Source organism: Borostomias antarcticus (assembly GCF_949987555.1).
Source record: "Borostomias antarcticus genome assembly, chromosome: 17".
Taxonomy (NCBI): Eukaryota; Metazoa; Chordata; class Actinopteri; order Stomiiformes; family Stomiidae; genus Borostomias; species Borostomias antarcticus.
The window spans coordinates 24,311,197-24,328,551 of NC_140250.1; the positions used below are offsets into that span (position 1 = coordinate 24,311,197).

At 46.3% G+C, this 17,355-nt stretch overlaps 1 protein-coding gene across 1 annotated transcript; it reads right to left on the minus strand.

Moving 5' to 3' along the window:
- Positions 1 to 236: 236 nt before the first annotated feature.
- haus6 (HAUS augmin-like complex, subunit 6) lies at positions 237 to 11,168 on the minus strand (the record flags this gene model as incomplete). Its single annotated transcript, XM_084452137.1, has 16 exons — positions 237 to 1,155; positions 1,299 to 1,434; positions 1,700 to 1,798; positions 3,194 to 3,347; positions 4,930 to 5,026; positions 5,331 to 5,433; positions 6,324 to 6,453; positions 6,861 to 7,060; positions 7,313 to 7,486; positions 8,044 to 8,101; positions 8,247 to 8,309; positions 8,687 to 8,831; positions 8,932 to 9,064; positions 10,553 to 10,631; positions 10,799 to 10,894; positions 11,041 to 11,168. 16 exons carry the CDS (start codon positions 11,166 to 11,168, stop codon positions 395 to 397), a joined length of 2,556 nt encoding a protein of 851 aa, XP_084308263.1. The 3' UTR covers positions 237 to 394.
- Between the last annotated feature and the right edge of the window lie 6,187 nt (positions 11,169 to 17,355).

Sequence of the window (17,355 nt, forward strand, 5' to 3'; positions counted from 1 at the left end):
TAAGAAAGCATGGGAGATATAACAGCTGCCTGATAATATGAATGTCTCAGATGTCCCCCAGTGAAGGTGATTAGTATTGAGATGGCGTGCGACAGAAACAGAAGTTTAATAGGTATTTATAGGAATTTTGCAGTTTATTAACAATTTTGTACATTTTATTCTCACCAGCAACTTCAGTCAGTTTTCATGTTGACATTAAAAAATATAATCTAAAAAGAAAAGAAAAAAAGAGTAGTCCAATTATTAGTTTACGCATACTTGTATGTACCAAACCTTATCGTATTGTCAAACTGAATGATTTACTGAATTTAATCAGGTGCAAACCTGAAACCATATAAACCATATGACTTTATGAGAATATTGTTTCCTTCAGACAAAAACTCCTCTGTAGGAGCTACATGTCGTCTATGGGGGAGAAGGAGATCAAGTTGGGGAGGCTGTAGTGCTCCTGGTCAGATCGTGAGGGGCTGTCTAGTGTGTCCAGATCCAGGGAGAAAACCTCATCCACAGCCTCCGCTGTCGTTGCAGCCTCACCCAACGCCGCCGGTAACCAATCACTAGTGTTGGACAGCTGCCCGCGGTGCGGTCGGGGGGAGGGTTCTGGGATCTTTCTGGTGTCCATGAAGGAAGCTTCTCTGCAGGCCTGCTGGATCGTGTTCAGGCGTTGGCGCGCGGCGAGTGCTGCTGGCTTAGTCTCTGTGTTCATGGAGGGTATGTGGGGGAGGAGCAGCTCTTCCTCCTCCTCCTCCTCCTCGGTGGCGGACGAGTCCGGGAACCCGTCGCTGTGGCTCAGGAGGCTGTCTCCGCAGGGCAGGTCTGGGAGCGTCTCGTGGGCTACGCTGAACTGGATCAAGCCGCCGCCGCTGCTGCTGTTGTTGTTGTTGTCGCCACTCAGGCTGTGGAGGGCCCCCACGTGGGAGGAGTCCCAGGAAAGGAAGGACATGAGCGAGGCCCCCTGCTGGTGGGGAGGGGGACTGGGGCTCCGGGAGGCAGCGGTAGGGTCCGGGGGCGTGACCGCAGCGGGAGCGTCCGGGCTGAGGGGGGCCTCTGGCACCTCGGAGAGGGGGGTGAAGTGCATGATGATGCTCGAGGGACTCGATTTCTGGGCTTCGTCCTCCTCCACCGCCTTCCGCCACGAGCTTCTCACATCCCTGACTGGTGGAGGAAATAAAAACCTGCTTATCGTTTCCACAGCAACAAGAAAGAAAAAAAAAAGCCTTACTCTTCATCCATTACTGTTATATGTGTCCAACATGGGCAGTTACAACAATATTACAAAACCAGAAGCCGATGCTTACGCAAGCTCTCTGGGGTGCGCGGCAGCTGCTTCCTGGTGGAGAAAGGGTCTGTAGCAAGCGTACTGAGCAAGCTCCCGAGATCACGCCAGCCGCCCACACAGCGGCCTCCAGAACCCGTAGTCACAGCCTCTGAGAACTAACACACACAAGGTTTAAAGTTTACAAGCACTGATGGAGGGCAACTAGTTCAGAAATGTTTGAGAGAAAGTGTTGTTCAATATGGCTATGTTGACACTGCAGGGTAAAAATCTCAAATCTGTATCTGAGTTTTAGGGGAGGGTTGTTTATATTAATTATTCATTTGTATATCTGAATATTACCACTGGCAAACGGGGGAAGATATGGGAAGATGTAGTCTCGAGACACATTCTGAGAGCAAGCCCAGTGGTGCTGTAGTGTACCTGGTCTGCTAGGTTATCACACTCCCAGTCCAATAACTGAGAATTCTTATTCACAACAGGATGCTTCGGCCGAGGAAGAGCACTCTCCGATACGATGGCCTGTAAACACACACACACAATAGATTACAGGTGAGGAACGAGGGCTGAGCCTGACTTTACAATCTTGGTCGACTGGCAGTCATCAGTTTTTTTGACTAACCAAACAACTGAAAATGATGGAGAAACTTGTGGGGATTTGACGAGGTGTTTGTTAAGTAAGGAATAATACATGACGAGGTGTGCCGTTATCAAAAAATAACGCACAATGCGGGGGGCTAGGTGCATCTGCGAAGTGCATTATTTTACGATTAAAGGTGCAGTAGGCGGTTTGTGATTTCCTATTAGATTAATGGCGGCCTTACACCAACCGACTTCTCATCCGATTTCACTGTCGCAGACAAATTTCCAATGTCGGAATAAAATCATTTGAGTTTTGCTATAGTCATAGCACGCTCCCGTCATCTCGATCGTTTGGTGTAAGGTGGCAATCCCAGCTGCCTTAAAGGAGAATGCTCGTTTTTGACAACCTGGACCTTATTTATGGCATATTATAAGACGTTTGACTCACCGAGATCACTTTGGTGTAATTTGGAGGCCTGTAGAAGAAATTTAAAATCCAGCGCGAGCCGAGTATATCCATGTAATGGCGGCGGACGGGGCACTGAGAATGCAGCTTCTAAAAAATCTATTTTCTGCCGCAAAACGGTTGTTTTCATCAATCTGTCTTTATGAATCACTAGTTGTGCTTACATAGAGCGAGGGCTTGTTTTGGTTTTTCACATGCCTCTGTAATAGGATCTTTAGAAACGTCTTTAGAAATGAAATAGCTTCCCCACTTGCTCCAGCACGCTGTGCGCATAGAAAAATGGAATGTTCCCAATAGTTTATTAAATATGGCGTTTCGATCTTCATCAGAATGTGCACCTCATACTTTCTACATCAAAATATAAAGAAATATGTTATTTATGCTTTGCTCACTGCTGACTTATTTGAATCCCTCTGCACTACAGTACCTTAACAACTGCTCGACAACCACCTGACTTGCTGTAGAGCGGCGAATTTAAACTAACCACCCTCGGGAGCGGGGGCCCAATAGAGATAGATACTTTATTAATACCCTTGGGGAAATTCAATGTATCTGATAGTTCACGGCACAACATAACATAGAACGACACAGCAATACACAACACAACAAGAGACAGACGCAAGACGTGCTGCCACTTGGTACGGCGCAGGCGTATGACTGCCTTTGCTTTGGTCATAATATGCCCCTCCCCCTGTGGGATCTGGCCATATTTGGATCTGGCGAGACCGTGGCGTGAACCCCGGTCCCCGGTGGGCAGGTGCACCAGAAACGGATGCTTAGACCACTACACCACCGCGGACCCCCTGCTGTGGCTTTTAATAATACCAACAAGCCTAGGGCCTTCATCAGGGCTGCGCATAGGGTCCTACCTTCAGAGGCGCTGGTGAGGGAGCCCTGTCGGGGGGGGTCAGCACGCCCGCCAGAGGGCTGTCAGCGAGGGCGCGGAGCGGTACGGTCAGCGGTGAGGAGATCGCTCCGGTGGACAGAGGAGTTCCAGTCCACTCCACAACCAGAGGCTCGGTCCTTTTATGATCAGGAGATAACATAACTCCATGTTAGTAGCATGTTGTAGTGAGAGCCACACTAACATGCCAACAATGCACATTTGCACTTTTCTTGCACACTTCACACACACACACACACACACACACACACACACACACTTACAAATTGTATTGCACTGTTCTTTTTTTCTTTTTATCATTACTATCATCTTGTCAATGATTATTCTGTTGCTGTTGCAAGGCTGAGGAGCCGGCATTTCACTCCCTTATACTTGTATGAAGGACATAACAATTGAGAGTCTTGAATCACGGTCCATTGAGTGTCATCTTTAATGAGAGGAAGAGTGTGCGTGCGTGCATGTGTGTGTTCTATAACCCAAATATCTTCACAAACGCCCACTGTATGAAGTAGATATTTGGCCAGTGTATTTCTCAGGACCCAAAGATTGTTTTGCATATCTTGCAAAGATTGTGTTGCATCATGAAGCTGAGGCGGCTAATTTTAACATAATACTGCTCCGGAGCCACACGTTCTTTCACAAAGCGCTGCTCTGGCAAACATATCTACCGCACCCAAGGCAAGACATTGAAGCTAGCCAATAGAAACACTGCTCAGAATAGAACCCTGTCCTAATTTCCCCCATGGGGATTATTAAAGTATGTTATCTGATCCATCTCATCAAGTTGATACAGTGCTTTTGTCGTTTTCACTGCTCCAAGAGAAACAATGTGTCCTGAAGGGGATACTATCTTTCATAGTCGTAGATGTGAGTTTCTCTATCAAATAATCCCATTGTAACAAGCTAGCTAGCGTGCTAGCGTTAGCCAAAGCAAGCGATCATTCAGAGACTCTCCTTTTACATCAGGACTGTGAGTCTGTGAGGTTCATGTCTGCCAGCTTGAACATAGGGTTCACAGGGCTATGCTCCAGTCAACAACGCTACAGAGACAAAGGAGTATACCACCATCATAGCGTGCAATGGCAGGCGCCTTGAATTAACCATTTAGTTTGGTTTAGTTGACTGCAAAAATACATTTTATCACTAGCAATTAGAAGAGTTCTCATGTCTCTTAAACGAGCCATGCTATCAAAAATGCACTCTTGTACGGTGTTCAATATTTGCTTTTTAAACAAGACCGTATGTCTGCCTCAAGTCTCTTAAATGGGCCTTTCATGTACTCCATTAGACTTGCACTTCAGAATTATTTTTTATACTTGCACCTCAGCTCCATTGCTGAGGGTTACTGTAGCTTATTTCCCCATTGCTTAAATTATACAGACTATTAAGGAAGGAAAGTTGTTTCAAGTAACCTATTGTATAAGTAAATTGATTTTATTTAGTGCATTTAAGAAAATGTTAATTATGCATAGCAATAGCCTTTATAAGGAATTTGTAATGAGTTGTACAACAGGGCACGCAGAAGCCATGGCCCAGGGGACAGTAAAACAGCATGTACACTGTCTGACCACTAGAGGGCAACAGCATCCTCATGTGCAGGACAAAATGCCTGGTGTGAGGAATATGAATATTGCTGATACTGCCTTTAGGGGGTCAATAATTAATAGTCATCCTGTTCCAATCAAAAACACAGTCTTGTACCTTTCGATGTCAGTGTTAATGGCACTGACAGCAGGTCCAGGGGGTTCAGATAAGTGGTTCAGTGGTTCAAACTCTGCTGGCTCCTCCTCAGGAAACTCTGTAAGGAGATTTATGTTTTGAAAAAGTAATTGAGATTAATGATGATTCTGCATGACAGGACTAGGCTTGTAAAGTTCTTGCAGTTTTCTCTTAAGTTTTCAGAGACATTGAGAATCAACTGAAAAATATGAATAAATAATTCTGTCCCTTTTGAAAACGATATAATTCAACTTCCATGAGAAAATGTCTTCTGAATGCATTTGTACTATAATTTGTTTGTAGGTGTCCCAGCACTTCATCAACTGAAAATAAAAACTCTTTCATTTTGGCACACAAAAAACATTAATTAGTCCCTCACGCACCGAGTAGCTTGGCAGGGTAGTGGGAGAAGATGCTGGATCTGAAGCTGGCCTCTGTGGCTGGCTCAAAGGAAAGAGGGGCCATGGGAGAGAGGAAGCCCAGAGCCTGAGGAGAGATGGAAGACTAATTGAATTACAGACCTTCCTTGACTCCCATCCTGGGATGTTTAGTACATTCAGATCTGTCCGAGGTGTTTGAAAATAGTGATGTTCATTACTCTACCATTTCCACTAACGTTTACATTTAGAACTGAAATGCAATATCAGCTTTTAGAGGGTGTGTCCGCTGGCAAGCTGTATGTAGCTGAACAGCGCCAAGCTTACAGCTTCTTAAGCGCACTAGAGCTGGAGTTTAGAGCTGGCTAGGCTACCGATGTTTTACACCTACGTCAGCAATGAGTATCTTTTTTTTACAGACTGCAGATTAACTAGCCAGGTTAATATAACTAGCTAATGTTAGCTAGTGCTAACGTTTGCAGTCTCTGCAGTTTTGCCAAAAACCGACCGTTGTCGTCGGCAGAACAGCCTTTTACAGCCTGTGCTCTAGCCCAAAAAGTTTTTTCAACTACAACAAAAGCTGAGAGAACATTGTATAAACTTTGGAGGAATTTTCTTTGATGACTGCGTCTGAGCCGTCCTATAATGCACATGTTGCTGGTAGGACAGTGTTTACAAGCACACAACTTCTGCATGTCACCGCAAATATGAAGGGCCGCCCTAAAGACTGGATTGGTTCTGCAATGCTTTTTTTCTCTCGAATTGTTTCCACCCAGTTTTAGCAACAAAAACTGGAAGAATGCTCTCAGCCTTTAGTTGAGCTAGTTGACTTGTGAGTAACACATCCCTAATCTTCTTAAAATTATCCCTACGAGATTCATGACCAACTGAACAGAAAGAAAGAAGAGTGGTGAATTCTTATCCAGTCTCAGGGCTCCATACTGTAAGGAGGCTGTTCAACTACTGGGAGAGGGTCAGAAACCCCTTAAGGCTACTCACAAGGTCCTCGTTGAGAAATGAGGTCAGGGGCGTGCCTTTCAGAGTCTCCGCCCACTTCCGATCCCAGTCCTCCTCCAACATCCTGATGCTGCTCTTCATCTCTGGGATTTCCTCCTTGGAAATCTTCTTCCTGCAACAGTAATACCATTATTGAGAAAACTGATATCTGACAAATTCGTTTAACTGCTTTGTGCACATGAACTGCAGAAAAACGGTTGGTCGATCAGCTGTGGAAAACTGCCGACAGGGTGCATTGTGGTCCATGAGGAGCATGCATTGTATTTACCCAGCATGTGGTGTGTATTACCCAGCAACACAAGAACAAGAAAGCAAAGTCAACCCTCCAAATAAAATAGCAACTGGACTACAAAACACTGACTGCATCACATTTCTCTGTCAATTGTTGTGTTTTGTTCCAATGTCATTTCATTTGGTGGTTTAACTGACAGAAAACATGGGCGTATTGCAGGATATCCAACTTTGCTGTGGCTCCTGTCAGACAAAATCCAAGCTCATCCAGTCCTGTGTGATCCACACCTCATCCGTCGAAGGTCCTCCTGCGCGCGGGACACCTGCAGGCTCTTCTCCAGCAGGGACTGGGGTTGCGGAGGAGGGCCGGGGGCGTGGCTGGCGGCCTGGGACCTCTCCTCCGCCAGGAGGCGCACGGCGTGATGGAGCAGCTTCAGCAAGCTGAGCAGGTTCATCTGCCCGGCCTCATACAGACTGCCGACGCCCTCCTGAGATAGGCACAGAAAACGTTAAAGGCCAAACATCAACTTACACACAAAAACTACCATTCCTCAGTACATGTTGAGATGACAGAAGATATCAAAACTAGCCATATATCGTTATTTAATACTATATGTTGGAATGTACAACTCTACAGGACCAACTTCGCAGAAGCAAGACAATGGAACACTTCAACAGTCACGTCTTACTGAAAAGTAAGAAGCCCACGGTGACACACATCTCCCCAGACACATGCTCACTTGGTGGTGGAACCTCTCGATCCGCTGCAGCAGAACCGGAGGAACTTTGAGGGTGAGGTCATTCCCGTCGAGGGTGTACTGGTCCGTGTCCCCTCTGACCACACACTCCACCACACGGCGCTCCTTCTCCACGGTGGACAACATCCCTTCAATGGCCGACCACAGAGAGCGCACCTGGAGGGACCCAAACAGGCCAATCAGCTGACAGGGAAGACACAAGCCCTGACCGTTTACACTGGCCCTATTAACCTGACATTATCACACTACCATTGTATTAGCAGAATGCCTCACAGGGGATATCACATGTGTTTGAGTGGTTCAAGCCCTCATTTAGCAAGCCTGAGGGCTTGGTGATTGGTTGCCTGTAGACCCTTTTACTGTTGGTAAACAATTAAGTGTGCGCACGCATTTTGGCAACAAAAGAATGAACTACGGATGCGCAACACTCCACCAGGTGCATCAATCAAGTGCATCGATTCTATTGGCAGGTGTCATTACAGCGATGCGTGCGCAATTTTGAAACAGGATGATGACATTGCACAGAAAAGGGTCTATAGACAGCTAGAACCAGAACCAGAACAGAACAAACATTACACAACAGGTGGGATTCTCCAGGAAAGGTTTGGAAAATACTCAACTGTATTAGTAGCAACATACAAGTAGCTCAGTTTTATCTAGACTAGGAAGAATACATAAAAAATAGTAATCAATTTAAACAAAAAGATGTAAACCTTTTGGATCTTCTGTGCTAGAACAGTTCCGTCCCGGTCAGTGTCCTTGTTGATATGCCTGAAGAATATATAAGAGAATTTCACTGCCAGGTGGAATTGACAAATATTTTTGCCCATGTTTAGACAAGCAGAACTCGATAATAACTATAATAGCCTTCAATGGTAATAAGGAAAACCGGACATAAGATAAGACTCAAACATACTTGAGAAGATCATCATACTTGGCATCTTCAGCCCTCCTATCCCTCAGACTCTTAACCTGACACCTACAGGAGAGGTAGACAGAGTGGACCGAGTGCAACATATTGAAAATCTACAGTCAGGCACACTTTTGCAAAATTAACAACAAAAACGACATCAAAAATAATTTGAAAAAATATTGGTTTTCCAGATATTATATTAAAACAAATGTTTTGCACATATTAATTTGAGCTGACAATTTTAGGGATCAAATCAATCCCTAAATTGGGCCAATAAGACAATCACAGCAATATTTAAAAATCCCTTTTTCCCTTTTATTGATCTTACATGACTTGATAAGTGCACGCCGGGGTGTACAGTAGCACACTACTCAGCAGGTCAGACCAGGACAGAGGAGGGAGTTATTAGCTATACAAATATCTCCTGGTGTACAGTGACTCACTGGGCTTGCTTCTGGTACTCCTGGAGCACGCGGTCCTGATCCACAGCACCGCTTACGAATCTGGTTTGAACCAGCTGAAGACGCTTCCTCGCCGTGTCCAATGAGGACGCGGGATTCCCTGCAGCCTCGGGGACCCACGTGCCGTCTGATGACACCAGGGGAACACAGCTCTAGACACATACAGTATGACACACAGTACAGTAGCAGGTGTGCCCGTGGAATGATTTGGGCCTGTCATACCGTACCTGTGGAGCACGTCTTCATCTCCTGCAGCATGACATGTTTGGCCAGATGAAGCATCAGGTTGGTGAACTTGGGGCCACCAGGTGAGAGGAACAAGGAGGCCACCACTCTGGGCCCGGCGCCAGCACCCCCATCCTGGGCAGGTACAGAGCAGCCATTTAGCATCCGCCAGCAGAGAAAACATTTTAACACCAAATCCACAAATTATTCAACTTCCCTGGATTATTCACATTTTTTTGCACATTGCAGTGCTACAAGAATTGGGTATGATTCTTTTTGGCAGTAGATAAGAATTCTCATCTTAAGAAAAATAGTACAAACAACTGTACACACATTCATCACCTCTGCTGCTACAACTCCATCCCAGGGGAAACACTAATGTACATCAAACATAGTCTGTTCGTTAGGTATTTTGACCTTTTTTATTCCTACAGTAAGCTATAATGCTAACTGCAGGCTATCTGTAGCTAGCTGGTAGCATCGTAAGCCGCCCCGCAGTATCATGGATCTTGGTATGGGGTTGACTGTAGCACTGACACTGGACAGGAGCATATCCTGCCATACAGAGCTACTTTTTACCAGACAACGCCCGTCAAGAACTATTGATTATTGAAGTGAACAACTTCACAGGCGACACTGCACATCCTAGGGTACTGAGAAATACACCTGCTGAATGTCATCTTCATATATTTGCTGTATGTCAAGATAATAGTGTAAGTCATGATGTAAGGCAAATGGGTACCAAATGGAACATGGTCCCAAATATGGCCTGTCCTGGTCTCATGACACCCCCCTGATCTAGCGAGCTCTACACCTGTCCTGGTCTCATGACACCCCCCTGATCTAGCGAGCTCTACACCTGTCCTGGTCTCATGACACCACCCTGATCTAGCGAGCTCTACACCTGTCCTGGTCTCATGACACCACCCTGATCTAGCGAGCTCTACACCTGTCCTGGTCTCATGACACCACCCTGATCTAGAGAGCTCTACACCTGTCCTGGTCTCATGACACCACCCTGATCTAGAGAGCTCTACACCTGTCCTGGTCTTATGACACCACCCTGATCTAGCGAGCTCTACACCTGTCCTGGTCTTATGACACCACCCTGATCTAGCGAGCTCTACACCTGTCCTGGTCTTATGACCACACCCTGATCTAGCGAGCTCTACACCTGTCCTGGTCTCATGACACCACCCTGATCTAGAGAGCTCTACACCTGTCCTGGTCTCATGACACCACCCTGATCTAGAGAGCTCTACACCTGTCCTGGTCTCATGACACCACCCTGATCTAGCGAGCTCTACACCTGTCCTGGTCTCATGACACCACCCTGATCTAGCGAGCTCTACACCTGTCCTGGTCTCATGACACCACCCTGATCTAGCGAGCTCTACACCTGTCCTGGTCTCATGACACCCCCCTGATCTAGCGAGCTCTACACCTGTCCTGGTCTCATGACACCACCCTGATCTAGCGAGCTCTACACCTGTCCTGATCTTATGACACCACCCTGATCTAGCGAGCTCTACACCTGTCCTGCAATGTGACTCTCTGACCCCCTTGCCTTTGCATACAAGAAGAAGAATATGTTAAATAACGCCTTCAAAACAGTGTCCTTACCATTATATCTCGCAGCCATGCACATGTGACTTTACGGAATTCAGCATCTGCTTTGTGGTCCAAAATTGGCCAGCAATACCTTTGCATACAAAACACACACATGTTGTTACTGTGGCAAACACTTTACTTGACACTTTACACACGCGCACACACACACACACACGCACACGCACACGCACACACACACAGGAAAACATTGGTCAACTAACTGGATACAAACAACAAACAACAAACAACAAACCACACCTGTAATCATCATGGAAACGTGTAGGGTTGAGTTTTTCCAACAGGAAATGGGTAACTATGAAGAAAGCGTCCTTGTTTGGTCTGTCAAACATGCTTCTGTTGGTGAGACAGGGAAGATCGTATGAGTTTTAACATCTGAAAGCTAGGAGACAAGCTTGAGGCTAAAGTAAGGCCCACTTTTCTAGCCAGTTTTAACTAGCACGTTAGCTAGCTGGCTAGCAAGAAACCGAACAGAGACTTACGGTCCAAGATTGATGTGTTTGACGTTAGCTTTGCTTGCTCCGTGTGATATTGCAGCATCGGGCTGGAATCCAAGACCCACAAGAGCCCACCACAAATATTTACCATGTGTTTTCTGTAAGTTGGACATCCTTTACAGCAACAGGACATAACGTGATGTAGCGCTCACGGAGGAATGACGGAGGAACTATGCGACGCGGGCAAAATTCAAACATGAATATCAATGAGATGAGTCGGTCCATCAGAGGGGGGGGACCTGGGTGAGCATGGGCTAGCTAGTTGGGCACACTTGATTCACTTTTTGGAAACAAGACTGTCTTAATAGATAATGAAATGTAATAAGAGTATGCAGTCAAAATAAGCACACCTTAGTTTGGAAACTAGCTTGAATCTAGACCGTGAACTTCCTAGTGATTTTGCTCCCAAACGCTAGGGGGCGATATTACATCTGACGTCGGCCCGTCTAAACCCAACAAAAAAAAGACACAGGAATCGAGTCGCCATCAGCGTCCACAAAACATTCGTAAGACCGCTGTGTTACTTAAGATTAAGCACATATAACATACCTCTGTGCGTATTGTGTGGTACTATAGCTAGATTATAGATAACAAAGGAAGTGTTTGTTGTATCAACGTTAGGCCAATAATATTGTTGAGGGACACAATGTCGGCGAGCGTGGATTTCCAGTCGCAGATAGCCTCGATCATGGAGGTACTGGCAAATGCAGCCGTAGCTGAAATATGCAAAGTTGTAGACGATGGCTATGCTGTCGTTCAACTGGAGATGTCTCAAAGCCACAAGGACAACGAATTCCTTCGCAGGAAAATCAAGCTGTTGGAACTACAGATCTCCAGGTTCCGAGCGGAGAGGGGGAAGTTTTCGGAGGGGTCGGTCAGCAATCGCTTTGGGGTTCGCCTGCTCAACAGACACGGTCGGGAGACGCCGGCATCAGGTAACGTGGTGGTTTTGTGATGCTATGCCTATTCAGCTCTGTGCACCAACTTCACTACTTCCTGAAAGTCACTTGGCTTCTTTATTTCCTGTCCAATATGATTGGATTAAGTGATTAATCAGGTGTGCGCTGTGTCTGCCGCACCCCTGATTAATCACTTAATCCAATCATATAGGACAGGAAATAAAGATGCCAAGTGACTTTCAGGAAGTAGTGGAGCTGGTGCACAGAGCCTATTGAGTGGTTGGACATTTGTGTGTAACACAGCTCCATTTCCCAACCGTCCCTTTGTCATTCCAGGACCAACTTTTCAGAACAGAGCCAGACTAGCTAACCGGAACAAGCCAGTACAGGACAGGAGTCCCATCAACGTGGACCACAATGATGCTTCAAACCATGATGTCGTTACAGCAAAGAATGAGGTACTAGCTCCCTCTATACCAGTGTTTTTATATTAAAAAAATCCCACGGCACAACACCATCCCAAAATGAATAATTAACATGGAAAGAAGTATATAACTGGTGCACACGGTCAAATTTAGGCACTTTTATTAAATGGAGCGCATGAATATGAAACTTGTCACCATTTAGGCCTACAAAACAAAGAGCATTTAACACTTTTAATATAATAGCTGACAGGCACACGCGCAGCTCTTGTTCAACAGCTCTGTCTCTCTCTGTTTTTTGTTTTAATTGCAGTTAGGCTTGAGAAGCTGAGCTCGCAAAGATATGTTGTGGAAAAGGGAAGCAGAGTTGAAAGATCCTGTCTCGGTTCAATTAGTTCTTCTTGCTCCTGCAAAGTCAGGTCCTTTCCGAAAAGAACAGATGAGCTGTATGGGTTCCTCACCCAGTCCAATGAGTCAGTGGAGGCTAAGAGGAAATAAAATGACATCTTCTCCTCGAGGCTTTCCAAATGTTCCCCTATTGTCTCGTGCAACGCTGCATGTCCTTGACATTCTTGAGTGAGAGGTAACATGTCAAGCGATTTCTACTTGATTGCATACGATTGCATAGCCTACATGTCGGCTAAAAAAGTCATTGTCAGTCATGTCAGTCATTCTCAAAATAATAATTATTATAATTTTAATATTATTACTGACATTTGACAATTTTCCACGGCACACCTGACAATCTCTCACGGTACACTAGTGTGCCGCGGTACACCGGTTGAAAAACACTGCTCTATACTGACACTTTAACTGTGTATATTGAGAGTAGCTGATTTAGCTGACTTCCCAGATACATATTATACCTCAGATACACAGAGTCTAATGTGTCTGGTACCAAGTAGCCTACAGCCCAGTCAAAGCATTGGTTTTAGATGGACACTGATAATGTAAATTATTAGGTCTCTGAAGAATACTATTATTATTATCATATTATTATTATTATTATTATTACTAAGGGTCCACATTTATTATTATTATCAATTTATTATTATTATTATTACTACTACTACTACTAAGGGTGGCATGGCTGCCAGGGTGGCATGTCTTCCTGTTGTAAATGACGTTTTTCCTGTCGGTCTGGTGTTTCCAGTCAGCAGAGGAGGAGGATCTGGACCTGCTGATCGTGAAGGTGGAGGGGGCGGTGGGAGTTGATGACACAGCCACCAGCAGAGACCCAGGCAGGCCACCAGAGGACGACAGAGAGCTCACTCAGCCCACCACAGCCAAGGAGAAGGATGTTCCCAAACCCACCCAGCCCGTCATCAACGCCACCGGGGGCAAAGTAACGGAGGTCAGTGGATCTCACACCTCGGCCGTTGCCAACAACCAATCAGAGACAAAAATTGAGACGGTGGCTCTCCAGGCTCCCGCAGGAAGTGACCTCAGAGCAGAGAGACCATATACGGACCTGGATGAGGGAAACTGTCTCCTCCAAGCTCCTCTAGCCCGGGAGTGGACAGACATAGCAGCTAACTATGCATCCTCTGCTTCTTACACCGATATAATGGACGTTGAGGGTGCACCTGTGTGTTCAGAGCCGCACACAGTCTCTGGCCCAGAGCAGAGTGTAGGTCAAGACCCCGCACATACCCAGGGAGAGGTGATAGTGATTGAATCTGTGACCTGTGGTCAGGCAGCAGGCAGGATGTATGATCACTCTGATGGGGGAGGAGTCACAGAACGCATCAACAGTTTCGGTGCCAGGGAGGGAGTGATAGAGTTAGACAGTATCACATATAAGGCTCAGCCTGTTGACTTTGATTCCATAAGAACACAGCAACTAAGGGGTAATAGTCAGGTATCGCCAGTATTTCAGGGCACAGAGAGAGGCCTGTTGTCCACAGACTGTGCAGCTTCCTCCAGCGTTGGGATCAGAAACGCGCTTAAACCAAGCTATCATAATGCCATAACTCACCAAAGACGTTTCGAGAGACAGGAAAAGGCTCAAGCACCACTTCCCGTCGGCCAATTTAGCCAGAGTTCACAAGCGGCGGCCACGCCTCAGTCTAGTTACCTGCCGGCCCACCTCAGAGCTGCCATGGAGCGCCCGTTCCCCTGCAGCCTCTGCAGGAAGAGGTTCTCCGTGGAGAGTGACCTGAAGAAACACTGTTTCAACCACAACAGGCAGAAGCATTTTACCTGCCCGGTGTGCCACAAGGGCTTCATCTCCGCCAGCCAGCTGAAGGTTCACCAGAACGTTCACACAGGGGAGCGGCCGTTTGGATGCAGAGTGTGCGGACGCTCGTTCTCCCACCCCAGTAACCTGAGGAGGCACCAGAAACTCCAGCATAACCGTGATGGTATGGTCGAGAGCGGCTTTGGAGAACCTACAGGACCTGTTCTCAGAGAACCATGGGGAGGACATTGATGGCAGCGATGGGCTTCAGCCACAGGCTCATCTCGCCCAAGTGTAAGACCCAGCAATTCAGGCCTTTCTTTGTGCCAGCAGTCATCAGACTATATAACAACAGCGCCTAAGCACCCCCCCCCCACCCCTCCGACCTTCTGTCAGTTGTCAATTTACATTGGCTGGGCTTTTTATAGATTTATTTTTATTTTTATAACAGTTATTTACAGTTCCTATGTATTTCATTGTTACGTTACGATTCTTGGTTCTTGTTTTTATTCTGTACCTCTGTACCTCAAATTTCCCCTCCTGGGTATATCTTATCTTAACTAGACAGAGAGAAACTCACTGAAAAAGTGGGTTGGATATGGCAAAATTTGCCTTGTATTTGTTTATGGTTACATTGGGTTTGATTACTTGAACGCATGGTGGGTGTAAGTGACTGTCAACCCAAAGTTGATATTTGTTAAAGCAGTTAAAGCATGTTCAATGTGCTAGCTTTTGCTATTGTTGCATAGCATTTGTTATTACCCCTACAGTTAACTCCAAATGTATCTGGAGTGGACAGTATTTGTTGGAGGAGTACAGAGCAAAAATGACGAAAAATGTGTCACTGTCCAAATACTTATAGAGTTCACTGTATGATATGATAATGATAGAAATATTACACTGACACTTTCTTTGAAACCATAGAAAAGTGCAGTTGATGAGAAATGTTATTGATAAGACTACACAAAATTGTATTTTATACACCGCACTTCCCTAGTCTATGTATATCTGCATTGTATGTTATGAATTCAGCAAAATGACCATGTGAGGACTGAAATAAACTAATTCCAAGCATGTAGATTTGTCTTTGAGTTTTCCAGTGCTTCTACCAGTGGACTCACTGCCTCCTTCCTCTTTCTAGGGCCAGTCCACTGAGGAAGGAAAGTCGGAGAAGAAGCCAGTAGTGGCCCAGAGTACGGAGGAGACCCAAAATATCAGCCAACAGGACAGGGGCCAAGACACCAATGTTCAGGGTTATTCGGAGGTCAAGTCTGACGTCATCATAATTGACCCACTTCCTGTTGAGGTGGAAGAAAACCGCGATGGCGTCGGGCACTCGTCGTCATGGAGAGCAGAAGACATGGGTGCGGAGCATTGGGGAGGGAGCGACGCCGCGGTGGGAGGGGACTCGAACCCGGTGCACCTCGGGAACCAGAACAGCACCTATCATCACGTCACGCCCCTCGTCCAGGTAACGGGCAGACAGAGCTCGGCCGGCGAGCGCCTCTACCCCGTGAACGGCTCCTTCGACGCCCGCTTCAACACCTTCCAGAATAACTTGGCCGCTCCCGTCTCCATGGCGGCTGGGGGGCAGCAGCAGCCGCTTCCGCCGTGGGTGGGGTTTCAGGAGAACGGCACCGCCCCCTTGTCCCACCTAGGCAGCGTCTCAGGACCAGGGACCAATCAGGACCAAGCCGGCGCGGAGTCCCGGCCTTACAGGTGCGCGTTCTGCCTGCGCCAGTACACCCACCTGTGCCAGCTGCGGATCCACGAGCGGGTGCACACGGGTGAGAAGCCGTACCAGTGCGTCCAGTGCGGCAAGCAGTTCGGGCAGTTCTGCAGCCTGAAGAGGCACCAGCGGGTCCACACCGGGGAGAAACCGTACCGCTGCGCCCAGTGCGGCAAACAGTTCTCCCACTCCAACAACCTGAAGGTGCACCAGAGCGTCCACACAGGAGAGAGACGCTTCCACTGTACCCAGTGTGGAAAGAACTTCTCCTTCCTCAGCAACCTGATCAGACACCAGGCCGTCCACGCAGCAGGGAAATGAAGAGCGCTGTTGTCGTTGCTGTTATTTAACCTGTAGAGAGAAATACAATATCCATCTACATGATGCAACTTATAATGCTGTATATAGAGCTTGAAGGAGCCCCTTCACAAAGGAAGACAAAATGTTGTGGCCTTTATTGATCACAGATTCTTTTTTAAAGCCTTCCTTCCTTTAAGCACCTTTGTCTTGGTTGACTTTTTTTTTTGGGAATATTTTGTTGTTGTATTTAAAATTTTCATTTACAGAATTAGTATGAGGAAAACATTTCTTTTTCAGATTTTCCATATTGTTCAAATTATTAATATTAATGTACAACTACCAGGAAGGACATGCCTTGTCCTGGGATGAGAATTTGAAGCAGTACAAAAAAGTGTAATCCATAACGGAAATATGTTATGTAGGCCTACAATTCCTGCATATTCAAATGATAATATGATGAATGATAATATTACTAGACACTAGTCTATTACGTTCAGCTGGTTGAAATCACGGCCTTCCCCTTATCAGCCCAATGCTGTGGGCGTACTGTGTAAGCTCGTTCATGAGACACGTCATCCATAGCAACCAGGTCAAACCCGCCCAGAGTTCCCCCAATTCCTTAGAAAAAGTTGTTTTTAGCAGCTTTGTGAATAGGTTTTAAGCCTCCTACAGACTGAGATTTTTGCAATCTTAAAACTTTATTGCAAGCCACACTTTGACACAAATCTATAACCATGCATGTACACTGTGCGATGAGACACTTCTGAATTG